This window comes from Strigops habroptila, chromosome 3, assembly GCF_004027225.2.
Source record: "Strigops habroptila isolate Jane chromosome 3, bStrHab1.2.pri, whole genome shotgun sequence".
Lineage (NCBI taxonomy): Eukaryota > Metazoa > Chordata > Aves > Psittaciformes > Psittacidae > Strigops > Strigops habroptila.
This window is the reverse complement of record NC_044279.2, coordinates 79454496-79476131: the sequence shown is the minus strand read 5'-3', so window position 1 is coordinate 79476131 and position 21636 is coordinate 79454496. Positions and strand designations below refer to the sequence as shown.

The 21636-nt window shown below is 43.0% G+C and overlaps 2 protein-coding genes across 3 annotated transcripts; both read right to left on the bottom strand.

Moving 5' to 3' along the window:
- Positions 1–266: 266 nt before the first annotated feature.
- GABARAPL1 (GABA type A receptor associated protein like 1) lies at positions 267–9572 on the bottom strand. Its single transcript, XM_030478608.1, has 4 exons — positions 9238–9572; positions 5478–5556; positions 4373–4491; positions 267–2959 (listed from the first exon to the last, which is right to left on the bottom strand). The coding sequence occupies exons 1-4, from the start codon at positions 9325–9327 to the stop codon at positions 2894–2896; spliced, it is 354 nt and encodes a 117-aa protein (XP_030334468.1). The 5' UTR covers positions 9328–9572; the 3' UTR covers positions 267–2893.
- A 4887-nt stretch (positions 9573–14459) lies between these two features.
- Positions 14460–18571, bottom strand: TMEM52B (transmembrane protein 52B). 2 transcript variants are annotated; one of them, XM_030478606.1, is made up of 5 exons: positions 18099–18571; positions 17464–17507; positions 16771–16809; positions 15659–15825; positions 14460–15223 (listed from the first exon to the last, which is right to left on the bottom strand). In XM_030478606.1, exons 1-5 carry the CDS (start codon positions 18129–18131, stop codon positions 14973–14975), a joined length of 534 nt encoding a protein of 177 aa, XP_030334466.1. In that variant the 5' UTR covers positions 18132–18571; the 3' UTR covers positions 14460–14972. The 2 variants fall into 2 exon arrangements, with proteins under 2 accessions (XP_030334466.1, XP_030334467.1); XM_030478607.1 differs by lacking the exon at positions 18099–18571 and having other exon boundaries at positions 16771–17062.
- Positions 18572–21636: the final 3065 nt, after the last annotated feature.

Genomic DNA, 21636 nt, shown 5'->3' with positions numbered 1-21636 from the left:
AGGGCCTTAAAATGGCAGAGAATGCCTCTGCATCCATTATGCTTCTTAAGAGCTTCTCATGTTATCCAGGTCTAATTGAAGTCCACATTGGTGGCACAGCAAAACATACCCAGAGCTATGTGTAACAACATAAGGAGAGAAGTGACTTGTCCTGGTAGACAGGACAGAATAAATCTGGGGTTCAGTGAAAAAGTAGCAGCAAGAAGTTCTGGCAAAGCTGTCCTACAAGCCCACATCAGGAAGAAATGCTCGTCACCCATTTTGGATCAAGCCTGTGATTTTCAAATGCATCTTTATTGACTGGTTGATTTAGCTCAAGTAGTATGAACTTTATTTTACAAGAACCTGCAGCTAACCAACACAAAAAAGAATTACCATCATTACCTTGTACAATACCAGACTAGCACAAAAACAGAAATGCCACAATCCAGTTAAAAGAACTGTAAAATAACTAAATCAAACTGTAAACTCTACGTGTAACAAACGGCTGAGATTAGTCCCACACATGTCACGTATAAACCCATCAACAGGACAGGAGGGGGGGTCTGAACTCAAAACCAAGCAGCCCAGATGCCAACTCTTTTCTCCCTTAAGCTTTGAGACAACACACAACTACGTGCTTGGCAGCACGCATGTGAGCAAGTGTGACAGCGGCAGAGACATGCACACCATCTGCCTGCATCTTGGTTTTCACCCGAGAAAGCCTCCTGGGTCTGTTTTTTGCTTCAGAACAGACAGAGCTTCCTAAAAGAGACTGATTCGGATTTGCACCCAAAGGATGTGAAAAGAGCCTGGTAATTGGAGGAGAGTGGTCTAAAAAGAGAGGACTGAGCACTACAGGCAGAAACTGAAGTTATCCAAGTTGGCAGACGGTACAACGCATCCAAATGCATTTATTCCAGATGATGGAACAGCAAACCTGAAGTTCAAGAGGAAAAACTGGGGATGCTAACCCACCCATTTCATCCTTTATTTCCCCATTTTCTGTCTGCTCATTATGACTACTCTGTCTACCTCCTTCATGGTCCCCCCTTCTCTCCCATTCTTATACTACCTCCCATATCACACAGGTAGTGACCCTCCTGCCCCACCACGCTGCCTTCCCTGACCTTCACACAGTTCTGCCAGTAACTCCCACTTCATGCTCCCAGCCTGCTCTCCTGTCTTGTGTACCTCTGCGGAACAACAGAGAACGCTGAAACCTGATTTCCTGTCTTCCACAATCAAGGAGCACTCCTTTTGATTTCTCATTCCTGAGGAACGCAGAGAACTGGGATCTAACTTCATGTAAGGAGAGCAAACACCTTTAACTTATTTCAGAATCTGCCTGTCTTCTTCATCCTTCTTGTCTTTTCCTCTCTCTTGGTCCCTCTCTTAATCGTAGGAATGATTACAGTAATTCAGGTCCAGTTCTCTGATTTTTAGGTAAAACCCCACAATTTTCCTGCAACTCAGCTCACTCCCCAACCCCCATCCCTTCATCAGAGTTATGGCAGTTATGGGAAAATCTGCTGTTTGTGCCATTGGGAAGAAACTGCTTTGGCATGACAGCATAAGGCTTGCACAGAACAGGATCTGTCACCCTTCTAAGAACAACACGGGCTTAAAATAAAATAATAGAAAAAAATCTACAGAGAATCTATTCCCCTTCAAGTCTAAAAGCACCTCTCCTGTGGCAAAGAGTGGCACTGTTGTCCAATCACAAAAATCCAGCAAAACGCATGTGGGAACGACTGATTTCTTCTGCTTGTGCACGTGGTGCAAGGACTGTACAAGGATGAGACATGGAAGGCTAAACCCGCCGGACTTCTGCCATCTTCAAATCCGCAGAAAACTGGTGCAAGGACAACACTGATAATTTCCTGTGTTCACCAGCAACAAGACCATTAGTAGTTAGTTACCTTAATACACAGCAAGGGAGACTAAAGTTAGGTAACAACAAAAGCTCTCTCACTTGTAGGCTAGCTAGGAACTGAACAGACAAATTCAGCAGCCTCCGGGATCTGCCTCAGTGAAGCTCACTAAGAACAAGTTTGACGAGCAGCCATGGTGGACATGTTTGGTATACTCAGTCCTGTCGCAGAGCTGGAGTAGGCTAGTCATTCTCTTGAGGTCCTTTCTAGCCCTGTGCTTATGAGTTTATCAGTTGACTTCACTAGATAAGAATGAAAATGTCTTCTCTCATTTTTCTCTCCAGCACTTGCAATTAAAGCAACGAAGGGGGAGGAAAAAAAAAAATCCTTCTGTTCCCCAGCCTTCACATCTCACACCTGAGGAGTTCCCAGCCCTCAAGAGTCAGCCCTTCTAATACTGACAGAAATGATGGGAAACACAATACTCTTCGAACACTTCACAGGTAGCTGTAGGAGCGCAGACTGTCAGCACAGGACAGCCTTGTGCAGGCAGAGTGAAGTATTTCACAGCTTGCTGAATGCTCACAGGAGTGAAGCCTGTGCCATGGGCAAGGCATGGCAAGGTCAGTGTACAATACATGGCGTGCCTTCATCCAATGAAAGGGTTACACAAAAATGGCCTTCCTGCCCAGTCACTCTCCTAGAGCTCCACCACAATGGCTTGTCTAGCAGTCTCCAATACTGGCTAACTACTTCCAGCTGTGGCAAGAGAAGAACTATGAACAGTGGAGTTTCCCCATCCCTCAGTGCAGAACCCCTTGTTAGCCTTTCAGTTCACCCTTTCATACACTGTCCCCCCCCCCCCCCAATTTAAAAAATAAAAGGTTATCATTAATGCATGGTAGGTGATGGCATTGTGCATGTGTTTCACTTCCAGTTCTCTTCCTCTCTTCTCAGGCATCCTCCTTCTGCCTCTCCAACATTCCCCCCCAAATCCATTCCATCAGTCCATCTCGCCTGCATGCCTGAGGGGCTGGTGCTCACTTGCCATAGACGCTCTCATCACTGTAGGCCACATAGAGAAAATAGTCCTCTTCATGGTTATCCTGCAAGGGGAAAAAGGGAGAAAGTAACACACCAAAGCCCTGTAACTCACTACATGTGAAAAAGCCAAAAGATCACTGTAACAAGAGCGCATAACCTCTCTTTCACTATTTCTCCCCCTTTATATCAAAGGCGTCGCTTCTTCATACCAAAGCAAGCTTATAGCAACTCCCTCCCTCTGGCCACAGCTCTGTTTCTAAATTCATGCATGTCATGTTTCTGGACACAGTGAATTTACTTGAAGACCCACAGCCAGAGTGTGCTGCAAAGATGCTACAGAAACAGCTCTGACTGTTTCAGGTTAAGCAGTAGAATCTCAGCACTGGTACGGCCTTAAGATCAAGAGGAGAGACTTGGAAGGCTTTAACAAGTCAAAAATCACCTCTAGATACTTCAATATTTGGTAAATGTCATTATATTTGTAATTTTTCAGAACACTTTGACAAGTGGCTGAATTTCTAGTCTTGGTGTACATCTGGGCAGTAAAGCTGAGATGCGAAGTGATAACATTGACACAAAAAGTCTGCAGAGTGCCAGGAAGAGAGTCCTCATCTCAGCTCTGGACAGTCAGACATACCTTCCTGCTACATGTCCAGATGTGGAAAACTCTCCGTGTGTGTTAATCTTACATGATTTTCATCCATTCACATACAAATTGTCCAGTTACTGTCAAAAAGTGACAGGTCTAACAAGGTTCCCAGTACCATACTGGAGCTCTCCTATTAAAGTACACTAAGACAGCAAAAGGAGAAATCAATCCAGGCTGCAAACCACCTAATTGAGGACATTCCTCTGATGGGCCTAGAATAATGCCTTTAAGGTCAATCAAATAACACTGCTCAGCAGAAATGCTGGGCAGCAATGTTCGCAGTGTCCTACAAGGTCCTCACATATACAATGCAAGCGATGAAAAATTCTCAACAAAGAATAAGTGTTCCTTGACAATGTATTTATAGGCAGTTTGTTGCCCAGTGATACTGTGTTCTTTTACTGGCTAAAAGGAAATCTCTTTTGTATAAATAGGAAAGCTAATGTGTGTTCGACTTCCCCTCCCCCCCCATACAGTCTTTCCACTGAAATACAAATAATAAAGAGGTTTATTTCATTACTTTGTTCAAGTGGCAGGACCAACATATCACTGCTGAGGCAATCATTTACCATCTGATACAACAATCCTTTTACCTAGCAAACAATAGTTAAAATGATGAGGCTCCCTGGGCTCCCCTTCATAACTGCAGGATGGAACTTCCCTAAAGAGATGAATGGAATACAGCCCAGGCCAAGAGGGTCCATGTTCAGGCATCTATGACCAAGCTGTACCCATTGCCAGTAGACTAGTGGTCAGTTGTACTTCAGTGAAGATATGCATGCTTCCAGATACTCCAACAAAGGAAAAAGAGATGGGCCAGGCTTACCTCATACAGCTGGCCCATAGTAGCACTGGTGGGAGGGATGGTATTATTGACAAAGAAGAATAGGGCATCTTCTGGCCTCAGGTGGATCCGCTTTCGGATTAAGAAGTAGAATTGGCCAACTGAAGAGGAATAGAGAAGAATGCCTTAGGTGCAGAAAGAACACTTGGTTTGGGTTTTTTGGTTTCTTGTTCTGGGGTTTTTTTTTTTCCCTAACCATGGTTGTTTTCTTTTGGTGGCGGAAGTCACATGCTGTATGTGAAAAGTAGGGGAAAATGAACAATGTAGGAAAGAAAACAGGAACTTCATGATTGTAACCACATTAGCAGCCCATCTACTTGGAGCTGGCAGTTTCTCAGGTACATGCCTCAGGCATGTACCCTCTCAAGTCCACACTCCACCTACTATGGTATGAAATGCTCTACTGCAGGGATTGGTGAGAAGACCTCTAACCAGCTTAACCTTTAAATCCTATAGCTCAAACACATCTTAGAGAATTTAGCCTTGGTGTAAGTGGTCATACCATTCCTGAAAACAAATTCCTTACTATTTGCTTGAGCCATGTTGCACAAGAAAGTATTTTGCAATCCACTATATACTGCAAGAAAAAGAAACGCTGTTCCCTTAACTTGTTCATGTTCTCAAATGAAAACAAATATATTCACACACAACTATGACCATTCTGAAAAGAAACTCAGTAGCCATGACTCCAACAACTCCATCTTGGAAAATTATGGGACTATTTCAAGAATTTGTCTCTTCCTGCAACAAGGAAATAGCCTCTGGCAACTCTGCAACTAGGTCATCATTAACTGATGATTATGCTACTGCCTATGACACACAATTCAGCCATTTTCATCATGGTTAGAAGTCAGCTGTGACACATGCATGTTAGCTAAATCAGTGGGATACCTCAGAAGATCTCAGGAGAATTCTGCATGTTGTATTCCAGGCTGTAAAGTGCATAAATATAACAAGGACAGCCACGTAAATTGGGGTGATGATAAGATGTGGAGCCTGCCTGGATATTTTCTTGGTGCTGATCATAGAGTAAAAAGTACTTCTGAGACCTTCTCACTGAAAAATCAGGAAGAATGGACTTTGTTACCTGTGAGGTCAGAAGGCACAAGATACTTCCTTTTGTCTAGATCGGGTACTCTGGCTTTTGGTGCTTTTTCCACAATTACCTAGAGAGTGAGAGAAAGCAAGAAATAACTCATGAACATCGTAAGACGAAATGGACCAAAAAGCATCAGTGAAAAAGGGTATTACCCTTTGAGAGAGATGGTGCTACCAGGCATTAGAAATTTATTTAATTTATAAGAAATACACAACATTAAAGCACAGATAGGTGAGAAGAAGACTTAAAATCACTGGCAATAGCTGTGCTGGGAGCCAAGGACTGCAGCAGTAAGCGCAGTGAGTAAAAAGCAGAGTCTGGAACACGCATAAAAATAAATCATAATGGCCAAGGGAAAAAAAGAAAAAAAAAAAAAAAATCAGGTCACCTTGATGGTCCCAATGCAGGTTAATTTTGTACGTAGGAGCTGCCAGGAGGCTAATAAATGAACACAAGAAGCATCACAAGTTGAACTGTTTCCAGGTAACAGTTCCAAACTGATTGGCACAAAATCAGCCCTACTCCCAGGAGTCCCACATCCTAATTTCTACATTCACCAATACCAAGTGCTCTAGAATGAAGCAAAGAATTAAAGAGAAACTACAGCTCACTGGGGAATGTTTGAGGTTTTTTAATCCCCAGTTCTTCAGTAGTTATTTTCTACTCTGAAATCCGTATCCTTTAAGGCTATTTTACCTGCTTCATATAGTTATGGATATTTTCTTATCTACATAAATATCTAATACTTAAAATACAGGCTAACATCCAGGCAACTGGAGTCACTGGAGAGACCTCTGACACAAAATCCTAATCCTCATTATATTTTAATGTCATTACAACACAGAAAAATATGAAGCTCAGCACCTTTAAAGTCAAACAGATCAAGAGATCTTCTGCAATATGAACATTTTTGTTACCAGAGCTAGGCAAAATGTTTAACTCAGAAGCAGGAAATATTCCAAAGTGACCTGATCTTCTTCCATGAAAAGCCTTGGAAACCTTTGGAACTACTGGGTTTGTGCAGAAAACAACTGCAGGCAGGTTTATTTTATTTTTTTCTTTTAATGATATGTAGTTTTGAACTGGTAAGAGATACATGACATGATTACATCTACATGGCTTGCTGTTCTGCAGACGCCATTTTGACCATCTAACAAGAAGCTGGATTTTCTGAATCTCCTCACCTTTGTAATTCTGTTAGACCCTGTAACTGTAAATACTCCATCTGAGATACTAATTTCTAAGGGTTCCATGCTCCCACAGCTCTTTGGCAACCCAAATCAGCAACTCTGTTGTCTAACCAAAAAGGCTGTGGACTAAGCTTTCTTTTGGAAGCAAAATGGTGGCGTGACATCAGTGAGACAATACGCTAGAGAAAAAATGTTATGATGATGAGCTTGGTGTATTTAGCCTGGCCAAAGTGGCTTGCTAACTTTCCTTCTTGTAGATCCAAGTGAGTATCTGCTAAGGACGTCACACCACGGAGATGCCAGCTTGGACGTCTCTTCCCTGTGCTCCATTTGGATGCTGCCAACACAGCCAAACCCCCTGAAAATTCTAAGTTTGTTTTTAAAATAGAAACAGGGTCGTCTCTGTTACTGCAAGACCTTAAAATATCTCAATTAGTACAAGGCATTCAAGCTCTTTCAGGCAGTCTGTGGTAGGACATGCATTTGCATACAAGATGTTGCTGGTAAATGCTATGAAGGAAGGAGTTTCACAATCTCACTGAACAGATGCAGGCTGAAGAGCAACAGTACTTTGCATGTTTTTTCACCTGCACATCCAACAAGGCAATACCTAACACAAGAAACTGCAGTGGAGAGAAACCTTTAATTCTTACCTCCAATTTTAAAAACTACTGACATGCAAAACTGCTGTATCAGCAGCACCAATATGACCATCCTGACTCAAAAAAGGTGGCTTGTCATTAGGTAATATAGGAAAAAGAAGAAGTCATCGGCTATGAGGAAGAGGTGAGAGTTTTGGGGCTTCTAAACTGCTAGGAAAGATTTGAATCAGATCAGCCTTAGAGAGATCTCCTTGCAAAGAGGCAGGGGAAGGAAGTGCTCTATTAATCTGACTAGCAACTGTAGTCAGTTTGCCTGATAACACAGGTATCTCTTCTGAAGCACTAAACCCTTCACACACACACACAAACCTACAAAGAAAATCCAAAGGGCAGATACAGATTATCTGTATGTCTGTTGTTGCTGGGTGGTGACTGTGGTGAGGTGGGACCATGCCAGCAGTATAATCTCAGCAAAATGCTGAGATGTATCAGGGCACTGCAGCGTAGGCAGCCAAACAGACGTCATCTTCAAGGATTTTGCTGTTGGGAAGGGCAGGGACAGAAGTGATGTGTCTGCTGCATTCATTTGCTCCTTACACAGCTCTGACAACAGGCTACCCCCAGCAATTAACATCTGGGCCTCATTATGTGTCGTTCTCATTTATCCTGAACAGCACATTATGTTATTCTGGTCCTGGCTTTCTCCATGAAGATCTGCTGGTGCCCCCCTACCTTGACCTCTTTTACCTTTTGCCAGACCAGATCTGGTCTTGTGCTCCCCACATGGCACTGCTGCACACATCTATCATGATCTGCTGGCAATCTGCCATGTTAATCCTCAGTTTACCGCTTGTCTCACTCCTGACATCTGTGGTCTTCATCATATACCACAGAACCGCACAAGACTTCTGCTCAACCTGCTATGCTATGCCAGGGGTTCTCAAAAACAGCTAGGACAAATGCACCCAAATACTGACTTCCAAAAACTTCTGCAAGTCCAATTGAGGGCCACTCCTAAGATATAAAATGATGTTAGCCTGCAGAGAAAACATGTGGTGTAACTGTTACCCTTGTCCTCAGATTTATGGGGGAGTCTAAATTATTTTGCATGCAGTACCCCTGGGCAGTAAATCTAGGACAGACCTCTCCAGTGGGGATGGAAAGTAAGAACATTTGCAAAACGTTTATTAAAAAGGAACACACACACACACACAAAAAACCCCAAAACCAAAAAAAACCCCACCACAATTAATTCGATTTGTCACCTCTTTTTCCAACTATTATTAGTAATTATAAAGCTAGAAGTTTTCCACAGGCACTCCAAAGGGACCAAAGGATGAGGAAGCAAAGTTTAGCTAGGAGATGACCTTGTTTTCCAAGTGACCTTTTTTTCCACAGGATGATTAAACAGGAGGGCAAAAAGCCTGAGAAGTATAATTTTTTTTTTTTTCTCTCATGCAAAAGAAAATAACAGAGCAAGACTGTGCCGGAGAAAAGGGCAAAAGACAGCAAAATAAAAATAAAGGGAAAAGATCAGATGACACGGATCCCGAGCTTGTTTTTCGTGAAGTGTACCCGCCTCACCCACCTCATTGTTCTCCTCCATTTTCACAGAGAATGGTAAGGTCCCTCCTCACCGCCCAGCCCCACGCACGCAGGCTGCCAGAAAACGATTAGCAGCATTCCCACTGCCGAGTTACTGCGGATCCCAAGAAAGCCGGGATCCAGCCACCCACCGACACAGGCCTTCCTTACACAATAAACAGCCCTAGCTTTGAGCTGAACACAAAAGCAGCCTGGGATTTGAAATCGGATCGTCGCGATCGCAACCATCTTAAGTGATCTCATTTGTTCTGCCTCAAAAAAGAACAAATATAAAGCAAGCAGCAGCCGGCAGCAAGGCCAACAAAGGCGGATTTGTCTGCCAGGAAAGCCGCCCTCACCCCCCGCACTCACAGGGACTCTGTCGGGATATTTCTTCCGGATTTTCTCCCCTTCTTTTTTCCTGTACTCGAACGGGTGGTCTTCCTTGTACTGGAACTTCATGCTGCCGGGCTCTCACCGTCCCTCCCGAGGGCCGCCGCCGCCGCTCCCTCCCCTTACGGCCGGGTGCTCTGCGACCCACTCCGCGGCAAGCGCAGCGCAGCGCAGCGCAGCGCAGCGCAGCGCAACCCGGACCCTGCCGCCGGAGCGCACCGCCCGCCGACGCCAAACTCCGCGCTGTGGCGTCACGGGGAGGCACCCGCCACCCCCCGCCGTCACCGTGCCGTCGAGGCGGAGCTGGGGTTCACATCGCCCGTGCAGGGGGTGGAGGGGAGGTGCGGGTCCTTCACGTACCGGAGAGGGGGGACAAGAAGGGGTGTGCCCCCTGGTTTTGTTTGCGGCAATAAATAAATAATGATACATTTAAAAATACATATTTTATATATATCTAATATAAACGTTTATTTTAGATATATAAAAGCAAAATAAACATACGTTGAACAACGCCGCACCCACGCGTGACTCGAGGGTTATAAATACAGCATGAGCAGGCACATAATCCAGCCGTGACTGCGGGGATGCACTCGTGGGAGTGGGGCTTGATGTCCCCCGTGTGAGGCTGAGTGCCTCTGCTTATCCCGACCTATTCTTAATGTGGCTATGAGATGTAAGACCAAAAAAAGGCTGGTTTTCGTGCCCGTCCCTGTTGCTGTTGGATCTGGATTACTGCGCAGTTCATAACAGCTCAGGTAAACAACAAGAGGCAGAAAGTTTGTCACGTAATGTGCCAGACCAGGGGCACATTACAAACAGCAGGCAGTTCAAGGAAACTCTCTGCAAACAAGCCAAAATAGCTGGCCAATTTTAGTGCAGTTACTCAGCTGATACATACTTGGAATATCTTTGGTTTTTTCCTAGGAATAAAGGGCTCACAAATTATTTACTGACCAGTAAAAGAGAAGGTATTAATGAATGGATCAGCTCAAATCAGCACAACAATAAATTGCTGGGGGACAGCGAATGGGAGTGTATCAAATATTTTTTTCTTTGTGTGCCTCATCCGGAGAAGCAGATAGCCTTTGCTAGTTCATGTGCATCAGGTTTGTACAGGAAGCATCGTCAACTTGCTTCTGTCTGTCCTGGGACATGTGAACATTTCGCCATGGTTGCATGTAGTGTCAGAGGGTTCTCAGAAGGGTGAGTCAGAAGGAAGGAATTATTTTTGTGCAGCGCCATAGCAAATAGCCTAGAATGAAGGAATACCACAGTTTAGATCTGAGGAAGATTCTGATTTCATGGCATTGTGACTTTCTATAATACCTCCTTGCTTCCTAACTGCCTGCAGCGTAGCAGTTGCTGAAGCATGTTTGTCTTTAGTGATGTAGATATCCCTTTCACAAGGACAAAAGAGAGGGAATTTTCTATACTGTTTCAGCCAGGCCACCAACACATTCTGGCAATTTTAACAGACTGATCTGAAACTCCTGTTGTGCTTTAAATTGCTGTTTCCATCTCCAGGACTATACATAAGGGTGCTGAGCTAGCATCTAGTTTGAATTTCTGTTGACAAATCAGAGAGGAGCTTTGGGGTTCTTTCCTAGTCTGATGCAAAGGCATGGCCTGTGGGTGTATTGCTAGGTGACTTTTCCTCCCCCAACAAATCCCACGTGAGGATCACAAATCTCCTTACTGAACTCTTGCTGCCCTGATGATGCAGCCCTGGATGTGCAGCCATAAGCCTCGCTCCTCCCACTACCCTGCTTCCTCCCCGTCAGGCACTGAATTCCCAGCCCTCTTCTCCAGCTCAGTAATAACAATAACGTCACTGGCACAACAGCAGGCAGGAAGATGATACATGCAGAAGTAGTGACAAACAGCTAATCATCTGACTTAGAGTTCTTATTAAAATGTCAGCGCACGGGCATGTGACAAACCCCACGTTCTGGGTCCATGCACTAGAGGGTGGAACTGGAAATGGGCTTGGATAGTTTTCCTACCTGCGACTGACAGCACGAAGTAGTTGTCCAAAGAGTGTCAAAACAATATACTCTTTCTTAACCTAGAGTGTCAGAACAACTCTGAGCACGAAGTATATCACTATGTCTGCAACTCTTGTAGGCAGAAGTTCATTCTAAAAGGGATTCCCCAAGTGTTGCCAATGCTGTAGCCCTAGAAGCAGGAGATAAAAATACTTGCACCGGTTCTGGAGGCAGGGTTTGGAGCAGATGCTGTATCACACAGTGCTCCAGGGGCACTGCTAGGAGCTCTGCAGTGCACTACTGTGAAGTGAACCAGCTTAGGTAGCTAACTGCCTAGAATTCTGTGAATTGAGGACAAAAATATTCATTGTTTGCCCTGTGTTGCTTGGAGATGTTATCTACCTGTATATCTCTTGGCAATCCCCTGAAGCTACTGTTCAGCCATCTACAACTCTGGACTTCTCTGATATTTCTTTCATTAGTACCTCCCACTGGGTACTTATTCCATTTGCGCCCCCACAGGCTGACTTTATTTTTTATTTAATCTTTAGTGTGGATTCAGCATATCAAAGCCTCTCTTGCCAGAAAACTTCTAGTTTTTAGTCTGAATTGTGATTTAACCACAGAGGGCGTACCTGAAGTCACTTCTGATTTTGCTCTGTTTGATGTCCATCCATGGCACAGCCCTTGCCTGGTGCTTCTCCTGGTGCTTCTCCTGCACCACTCGTGACTAGTCACCAGTTTCACTTGACGCTGGATCTATAGCAGCCTCAGAGCCAGTACTGGCACACTGGCCCTGGCGTGAGGGCATAGGGTTAGTCACTCCCAGCAAACAATGGCTAATTGTGCAGATGTTTTCCTTTCCTCCAGGAAAGGGCTCTGTATTGTATACCGAACTGCCACCTCACTGCTCCCTTTTCTGCAACTTCTTATTTTTTACAAAGAAGCTGCTCATTCCTCCCAAACTGACTGCATGGCCCAGCCTCAGCTCAAGTTGCATACAAATGATGTTACAAGGAGATTAAGGAATATACCTTGTTGTTGGTAAAAAGCAAAAAAGCAGCAGTAAAGGACACAACCCCAGATCTGAATAACACAAGTCTGAGATCCTTTTGTTCCAACCAGTGGTTTGGAGTGGCCTGTTGGGGATGGGTGTCATTATTCTGTGAAAACAAAGGAGCAACACAACAGGGGTGCTGGTGGGGTGTTTCTTTCTCCTTTGAGATCACTAGTCCTGTGCCTGCTCCAGTCCCACCCCTTTCCCAGTGTTTGTCCAAGGCTTGAGTGAACAAGTGAGCTAAAGCTGAGCTGAGGGTCAGTGAATTGGTTATCATGGTTATTTTCAGTACTTTGTGCATCCTTTTCCCCATCTACAGGTGGAATACTAGGGCTGTCTGGTGCATAGGCAGTGTGACAACATGGGTAAAGTCTGTAAAGTGTGTGAGGATCTTTGGATCTTAATTATTCATAACAAAAAACCAAATAAACTTAGGCATACCTGCTCTAGCACTTAACAACTGTAAGTGAGACAAGCAAAGTAGGATGTGAGCAGGCGAGAAAGGACAGAAGAGATAGACAAAACTGGCTCTGGTCAAGGGGAAACCACTGAAATTAGCGGGTAATGCACAGCTCTGGATACGACTGACCTGTAAATTTTCCCCTTGAAACTGAGAAAGGAGATAGCAGAGGTGATTTGATGCAGAGGAGGGGAAAACTAAGAATTTGAAAACTTCCCTTCTTATTATACGTCTTAAAAAAAAATACAATGTAATTATTTTTGCAAGTTGTTAAAAATTGTGCACTCCTGTTTTGCTAGGCAGGATTACTGTCCTGTGGAGCAGGGCTGCCATCTCGTGTTAAATGCCCGCATACCTCGGGGCTGGAAGGCAGTAGGAAGTGGCAGAGGAACGGTATGTTCCCCTTGGAAACAATTGTGAAGGCTTCCAGGAAGTTTCTGGGCTTGATAGCGCTTGACACATGTTCAGCAAAACCAAATGTCTCTCCTCACTTCAGGCTTTCACTGTGGAGTAAACAAGAGCTTTCCAGGAAATGCTCTGCAGCTTGGTGGAGAAGTCAGGCTTGAAGTGGACTTCAGAGAGCAGCTGATGAAATAGGTCACATTGGTAGATGTTCCAGAAATGGTTACTACTATTATTTCAAGTGTGCCGTATAGCAGAAGAGACATAACCTTAGATGTCACATTCATTCCATGCCAGTTTTTCCCTCATTAGTTGTACAGTTAGATAAGGATGAGGAAGACGTTTGTCACCTGGGAAATCAAGACCCTTGTTAAATTCCCTTGGATACAAAACTCCTATGACCGGGCAAGGTCTGGCTCATCATCAGAGATGTTCTGGTCATTGAATTTGGCTTTATGCTATCCCCAAAGCTATCTTATCAACCTTCTCTAAAATTCTCTATGGGTGTAATTGAAACAGCAGTTAGATTGCTAAACATATCTGGGGACCTGGTCGTTCTCCTTACCTTCAAAATAACCATATTTTCTGTATTTCACAGGAAAGAACAGCATATTAAGGACAGTGAGAATTTGGGTATTCTACTAGGAAGAGCCATGCACACACTTCAGAAAAATATGATATCCATGACCTGTGCATTCATATCAACATTAACATATACATGCAGTTCATTCATGGCTGCTTCTCATTTGATATTTGATGTCTTTCTGCTTTAATGTTTTCAATTGCTGAACATGGGGTAGAGACAATACTGATGTAATTCAAGAGTCACCTTCTTATGAGTACCTAGGCCAAGAAAACATTCTACAGATGGTCCATACCTATGGTCACCCAAAGAGTTTGATTAATATTTCTAAATTATTGAACATATTTGTATCAATAAGGAAAGACTCAAATTATTTCTATCTGAGAAATAGCTTAAGTGTTTTAAATGGTCTTATTTAATTTGATCTGCTTTTGACAGCACCAGTAGGAATAATGAATGAAAAAATGTGAACGCAACAAAAATATGGTTGAGCTTTATTTCAGGGGTAATATTCTTGCTCCCTCCCCCCCCCCCCTTTGATCTGTTAGTGCATACATTTTTTTTTAAATTCAAATATAAGAGCTTGTGACTACTATTTCTGAATTGCTATATATCCTATTCAGAACTGGACTGTCTTCATTCTATAGATCCTGTAAGGCATTTAGGGCATATCCTCCACATATTACCAATGTATGCTGTCTTTTGTTTGCATTGCAGATTGTGTTCCTACACAACTCCTTTTTTTTTTTCTAATGTACTATAAATGGTTGGCATTTTCCAGAAGTTTGGTGTTATTATTGGGTATCAAGGCCTTCTCACATGTCTTTGTTTTTCCTGTTGTGAAAATCATTCTGTCATCCCCAGGAAACTTAGGCTGGAGGCAAGCAGAACGAGCCAGCATCTGCAATCTCCCCGCAGGTCACTAGCCTGCAAAGTGGGTCAGCACCTTGGTCCCGCTGCCTGCTTATTTGTGCAAACTGTGATATTTGTGATGTGTGTATGTAATAAATGGACATAGAGAATGTCAATAGCTAATTACCTGAAGGAAGTGTCAAAAGAAGCCACCAAAATATGGTGGATCTGAAAATATATGGAATTTTAGTCTCTTTTTTTTTACCTTTCTCATTAGATTAAGAAAGCTAATCTGAAATTCCTAACCCTACCCAGAAGAATTAAGTCTCTGCACGTAATTATTCTGTATTATCTGCCATTCAGTAGAAACAGGCGCTAGTGCCCTGGGAGGGCTTCCTGGGCATCCTTGCCCTTGACAGATGCCTGCAATTTCTCCTCTGGCACTGGATCCAGGTCTGGCACTTTCTGCCCTGTCTTGGCAACTGTGAATCTGCTCATGCGCAGAGCCTCTTCGTAGACTGGAGGAGTGTCTGATGCCGAGAGGGGTGGTGTTCCCTGCGCAGCATTATGGGAGTGTGCCACTGCTAATATCCTCCTGGCAGCAGGCCCAAACACAGAGTGGAGAGCTGAAAAGGAGGAGACAAAAGCTGTTTGCCTCATCCTGGAAGCACCAAGTGATTAAAACAGGACAAATATATCTGCAGCACGCTGGCTTTTCTCTCTCCACAGCCTAAATGTTTGCCTTTTCCTGCCCCTTCTTCCTTCCCTAAAAAAGGTGTGTGAACACTCATCAGCAACATCCCACAATCAGTCCTTCCTCAAATACCACCGAGGCTCATAGCTGCCCCATTTTCACCCAAACATGTCTCACAGCTGATTCACTGTCTGGCTGCATTTGCTACATGAAGTCTGGTGAGCACCTTAATTTGTGCCATGTACAGATGCTGCTTGCCCTGCATTCTGCCATGAATTCCCTCTGCCAGCCTTGGAGTGCTGCAGTCAGTGCAGCCCCTCACTTCAGGGTGTATGGAGGTCCCCAGCCTCTGTCAAAGCCAACTCACAGGTAATGGTGCTCTGGAGGGTGCTGTCATGATCAAAAGCAATGACGGTAACCTCATAGGGCTGAGGACCTGATTCCTCCCCTGTGTGATGACAATGAAAACAGCATCTCACGCAGATGGAAACCAGGCCACACAGGAGCAGCAGCCCACCGATCACCACAACCAGCCTAGAAAGAGAGAGGAGACAGGATTAGGACATTAAGATTTTGTTTGCAGGAGACCTCTTAATGTCTTTCCCTGCATAAAGCAAGGATAATGTCAATGCTAGATAGTCTAGTCATCTGGGGCCTTGTCCACTAGAGTTCGGACAGTCTCCAGGGATGGAGATCCCATGTCCCCTGCAGGCATCTGTTTCAGTGCCGCACCATCCTCAGGGGAAGCATTTTTTCCTTCTGTCTTATCAGAATTTCCCTGTACGCAGCTTAGCCAGTCAGCTCAGGTCCTTCTGCGGGGCACCTCTGAGAAGGCTCTGGCTCTATCTTCTCTCAAGATCCACCTTCGGTAGTAGAAAACTGCAATTAGGTTGCTCCCTTAGCCTCCTCCACACTGAACAAACCTGGTCCCTTCAGCCCCTCCTCATACATCATGTCCTCTGGACCTGCAACCATTTTATTTGCTCTCCAGTGGACTTGCTTCAGTTTGTACTCTCCTTTGTACTGGGAGACGAAAACTGGACTACGCATTCCATATGTGTCCTCATGAGTGACAAGCAGAGAGGAAAAATCATCTCTCAATCTGCTGGCTATACTGATCAATGGAGCCTTGTAGACGTCCATCCTTTTTAATCTCATCCTGATGAGAATTACTAAGGAATCAGACTGAAATTACTTTTTAAATGGGCCTTTTAAAGGGCATATTGTGCCAGAAATTATTTATTAATATTGTTAATCAGACTAAATTAATATGTGGAATAAAAAGGGAGTCTGGCAAGTCAAGATTTGTTAAAGACGATGTGATATCTAAAGGGTTGCCTTGCTACTGCAGACCATTAGAGCAACCCAAGGGAAAGTGGGGGGTGGCATCACACTTGAGCAGGTCACATTTAATCCCACTGTTTGCTACTGGCATTGTTCAGACATGCATATTTTTACAATAAACATACACCATCTTACCAGATATACCACAAATGGTCCCACTCCATACCTGAACAGCTGAGGAGAAGAAGATACAAGAAATAGTTAGCCAGAGAATACAAAATACATGGGAGGATCTCAACCATACACTCTTCAGGTTCCTCTCATGCTCCTTACTTACCATTCAGCTTCTAAATGGCGCAACGATGAGAAACTCACTGTGCTTCGTGGAGGATACAGTTGACCAACCTCATCAATCTCCCTGTTAGACTTCCCCTTCTGCTTGGCTTTATCTCTTTATTGTTCTTCCGATATTTGTGCCTGCCCAAGTCTGTTTACAAACCTTAGGGATTTGCATTTGCATTTGCTTTTGTCAGAATATAATTTCTGTTATTCTTACAAATGACATCTCCAAGAGTATATTTCAAACCAGTTTTTCAAGAAACAGTCAATTCCAAATTCATAATCTCAGCCAATCAAAATGACACCAGAAAGCTCTTAACTATTACAGTTACACAAATAGGTAGCAGGAACAGTATGGCATGATCAGTATGTTGATCAATAAAATAGTAATTAATACACTTCACATTCAAAGAGATGGAGATTTTATGTGAGTTTTCAGTAGTTACAGTTAAATAAGCTTGTCAGCCACCACATCATAACAGTGATGTCTACTATTGCCTTTTTCTGTCATTGTCTTCTTAAAAAAGTGCAAGATAGACAAATACTCACAGTTCAGTGTTGAGACAGCTTTCCTCACCTCTGACTTGGGAGAACTAGAAGGAGAAAACAAAACAAGACACAAATAGAATGAATTAAGTTTGTCATATACAGCTTTGATACCTGGACCATTACCAGTCTGAATCTCCTACGGTAAGGACTTATTGCTATCTATCTTCCGTTGTATGCATCAAATATTTTGCTATAGTTTTGAAATTACTGTGGTACCAACTGCATTGTTTCATATCTTGACTTCCTGTAGTCATTAAAATCCTACTTAGCAGTGTTCCCAGCACACACCCTGGCTTACCTTCACCTTCACCACAGGTTTCCTTCTCCCCTTACAGATGTAGATCCTTCTCCATACTCAAATATTAAGAACCTTTAAATGTCCTGCTTCATATTATACCCATATTGACTTGAATTCTGCCTAGTCTCTCCAGGGCTCTTATCCTTCTAATTTCTTTGGGTACCCTGACCTCTGTGTTACCATCTCTGGAATAGCATGTCTGCCTTTTATATGTCTAGTTCTTTCTAACATCAGGGAAATTATTGTGACTGTCAATTGCTAATGCTCCTCTATCTTTCTAAGGTAACTTCTTAACTGAGCAGAGATCCCATAAAAAGGAACCTGGGATGTGACTTACCCATAAGAAACACCCTAAACCAAAGCAGATCATGACTGGGCTATGAATCCCTGTAGGGTGGGTAGTTCAGTGGCCTCTTGGTGTCTCAAGCTGCTCGATGTCTTCTTGTCCTTTCTAGTTTCTGTTCATCCTCACCAGTTCACTGACCAGAAGAAGGAGCAGATTCCCTACTGTGTGTTGAATCCAGTTTCTTCTTCCTGTTCTATCTCGTTCTCTCCCCCTCTGGGTCTATCCTTCTTCTCTGCCCTTCAGGTTTTTGCTTTCTCTCTTTCCCTCTTTGTCACTGGCAATTCTTGTTTGTTTCTGTCTGTCTTCTTTTGTTATTCTCTTGGCTTGCTTCTCTCCCTCTTTTGAAGAGATCTCTAAAGCCTTCCAGTCAGATCAGGAGAAAAGCGGTTGCTACATGTTCTTACTTTAGATGTTGAACTAGTTCAGTGAAGGACATCGTGACATCTCTGCAGACCTGACCCTCCCCTTCTGTGAGCAGAAAGGGTCTCTAAGTTTGTTCAGTCCCAATTATTCGTCTCCCCGCCCCTACCCTGAGGGGTGTGGGTTGAAGGTCATGTTACTGACCTGTTTAAATGAAGTTCAGATTCCTTTCTCTCCTCCAGTACCGTTTCTGTCCCTGCACTCACAATGTCCAACCTTTGTGGATCCATTCTATTGATTTTAGCCATAGGGTCAACATCCAGAGTGCATGTTACAAGCAAGATGTTCCTGCTGTAGTGAAAGAATTTGCCATATAATAATTATATACAGCATTTTATATGGAGAGTTATATGTATATACGTGTATCTGAATGCAACATATATGCACATATCTGTCCTGGGTTCAGCTATAACATTTATTTTTCTCACATCTATGCATATATATTATAGATCGTATCATATATGTATGCATATGCACACACACACACATACTTGTATATGTATATGCATATGCGACAGCTCTTGCGTCTCCTGTTTTAAGGCTCCGCCACCATCCCTCTTATCTGAACTTCCTGCATGGCCAGCCAAGTCCCCCTCAGTGTTGTGCATTACAGGGAATACATGTTGACCTGGACACTATTTGTCCTGCAGCTGGTTATATTAGTAGGTTGCGTTCAACGAACCATTAATTTTCTCTCTTGCACAACTGCTTTAGATTTCTGTTACTGCTCACAGCTATTCAGAGTGTTATTTACATGCATGTAATTGTGTTCACCTCTTTCGAAAAGCTGAGAAAGAAAAAAATGCTCTGCAGTAATGTGTTACTATTTGTGTTTGGGAACCACCTGGGTCTGGTGCATAAATATATGTTAATGGCAAGATAGCAACTAGAGAAACTTGTTGCCCCATGTTGCAGTCACAATGCATTCACATTAAACTGGTGAATCATTAGCCTTGGTGATGCATTTTAGAGTTGCAGAGCAAGACCAATAGATTCATGAACATAACGTACTCTCTCAAGGCAGGCTAAAAAAAGTTTACTGTTCTCTAATTATAAAAGCAGTGGTGCAGTATAAACATCCCTTAGTATGAGTTTTGCAGTATAAACATCCCTTAGCATGAGTCTATCTATCTATCTATCTATCTATCTATCTATCCGTATGTACATACACACATACATCCCTCTCTATTACTAGAAGAAGGTTTCTGAGGCCTGGTGGACAAATAAGAAACATAGAAATATGAGGTATATGCTTTGTATTTATATGAGAATTGCCCGATACTATTTTTGTCTCTCTCCTTTTTTGTCTTTCTCCTTAAATTCTTTTGTGTATTATAGGAGTTTTATAAGAAAAGACCCAGCAGAACTGTAAAGTAGCCTTTCTTATATGCATAATTTTTAAAACTGGTAGGATTCAATATGGAAAGGAAGTGCAAATTTACAATGTTTTTCAGGGATGTTTTATTATCAGTGTGATAATTCAGTAGATTATCGCTTGATTTTTAACTGAAATTCAGTCTCATGAGGATTTCAAATTCTAGAAGGATCAAACTGGAGAAATATCAGATAAAGTGATAAAAAATTTCTCTGAAGAAAAAGCATTAGTGTGACATAAAACAGTGACCCCTCCTGTTAAGTGCACATCATAACTCATTCTTCTTAAAACTTACTGATCACTCTGTTTCTATGGCATTGCCATTAATACTGTTCTTCCAGTAATCCACCTATGGTCTTGCTAGCCTGTCATTCAACGATGCTTTCAATTTCTCCACATTACCCTGGTATTTTGCCTCAGTTATCTCTATTCTATCTTTATTTGCTTTATGTTATATTGAAGTGACTTTTCTCTTTCATATTTCCCCCTTACCACCTTTCAAAAGGTTTAAAAAATGTGATCGGACTCTTACAGAATTGCTAAAACAAAAATATCTCATCACTGACTTTTTCTCTCTTCTTTGTTTTTGTTTAAAATCTAAGAGTCCATTCCATAGTATTCTATGATTGAATCTGTGAGTTGAACATATGCTTGCTTGGATGCCAGGGAAAGCAGATTTTGGCATGGACAGAAAATACTTGTGTTCTCTCTGCTTCCCTCTTCTGGTTGCATCAAGGGATGCATCTCAAGCCAGTACTAATTTTCTTTTCTTAGGTAGCACGATCTTAACTGGGAGTAAAGCTTCCTAATGAGCTGAAAAACTGCTGTTGTACTGCTTTTAGAAGTTGTTGAGAAATTGCTGCTTGTTCCCTGTTACTCTTCAAAGGAGTATTCCACTAGAGCCAGCTTGATTAGTCATCCCCAATGCTTCCCCACGGACATTTAGAAATACAAAATATGGAAACACATTTGGGGCTCACAAGGACCCTTGATACTTCTGCAGGTGTAGTAAGACACCTTATTTATTACCTGTTATTTAAGACACCTAATTATCAAAGCTTTCATGTATTTTACATTGATTGATAATAATCCGAAAGGGCTCTGTTACTTGCAAAGCAAAACCAGATCCTTTTTTAATAAACTGTGCATAAAGAGGCAGAACACTTCCCTCCCACATTTCATGCAGTCGTGGTTTAACCCCAGCTGGCAACTAAGCCCCACACAGCTGCTTACTCACTCCTGCCTGGTGGGATGAGAGAGAGAATCAGAAGAGCAAAAGTGAGAAAACTCATGGGTTGAGATAATGACAGTTTAATAGGTAAAGCAAAAGCCACGCACAAAGCAAAGCAAAACAAGGAATTCATTCACCACTTCCCATCACTGGCAGATGTTCTTCAGGACAGTAGGGCTCCATCATGCATAACAGTTATTTGGGAAGACAAACACCATCACTTCGAACAGCCCCTCCTTCTTTCTTCTACCCCCAGCTTTATATGCTGTGCATATCCCATATCATATGCTGATGCCATATGGTATGGTATATCCCTTGGGTCAGCTGGGGTCAGCTGTCCTGGCTGTGTCCTCTCCCTACTTCTTAATACCCCTAGCCTGCTCACTGGTGGGCAGGGTGAGAAGCAGAAAAAGCTTTGACTCTGTGTAAGCACTGCTCAGCAATGACTAAAACATCCCTCTGTTATCAACACTGTTTTCAGCACAATTCCAAAACATAGCCTT

Excerpts from the sequence above, each read along its gene's own strand:
- TMEM52B (XM_030478606.1), bottom strand. The coding sequence starts at position 18,131 with ATGATCTGCTTTGGTTTAGGGTGTTTCTTATGG. Across the intron at positions 16,810-17,463 it reads AGCTGTCTCAACACTGAACT|CTGTTCAGGTATGGAGTGGG; the intron begins GTGAGTATTTGT and ends TCTTCTCCTCAG. Across the intron at positions 15,224-15,658 it reads CCTCCAGAGCACCATTACCT|CTCTCCACTCTGTGTTTGGG; the intron begins GTGAGTTGGCTT and ends CCTCCTTTTCAG.
- GABARAPL1 (XM_030478608.1), bottom strand. The coding sequence starts at position 9,327 with ATGAAGTTCCAGTACAAGGAAGACCACCCGTTCGAGTACAGGAAAAAA. Across the intron at positions 4,492-5,477 it reads TGTGCCTTCTGACCTCACAG|TTGGCCAATTCTACTTCTTA; the intron begins GTAACAAAGTCC and ends ATTCCTCTTCAG. Across the intron at positions 2,960-4,372 it reads CTATGGGCCAGCTGTATGAG|GATAACCATGAAGAGGACTA; the intron begins GTAAGCCTGGCC and ends TTCCCCTTGCAG.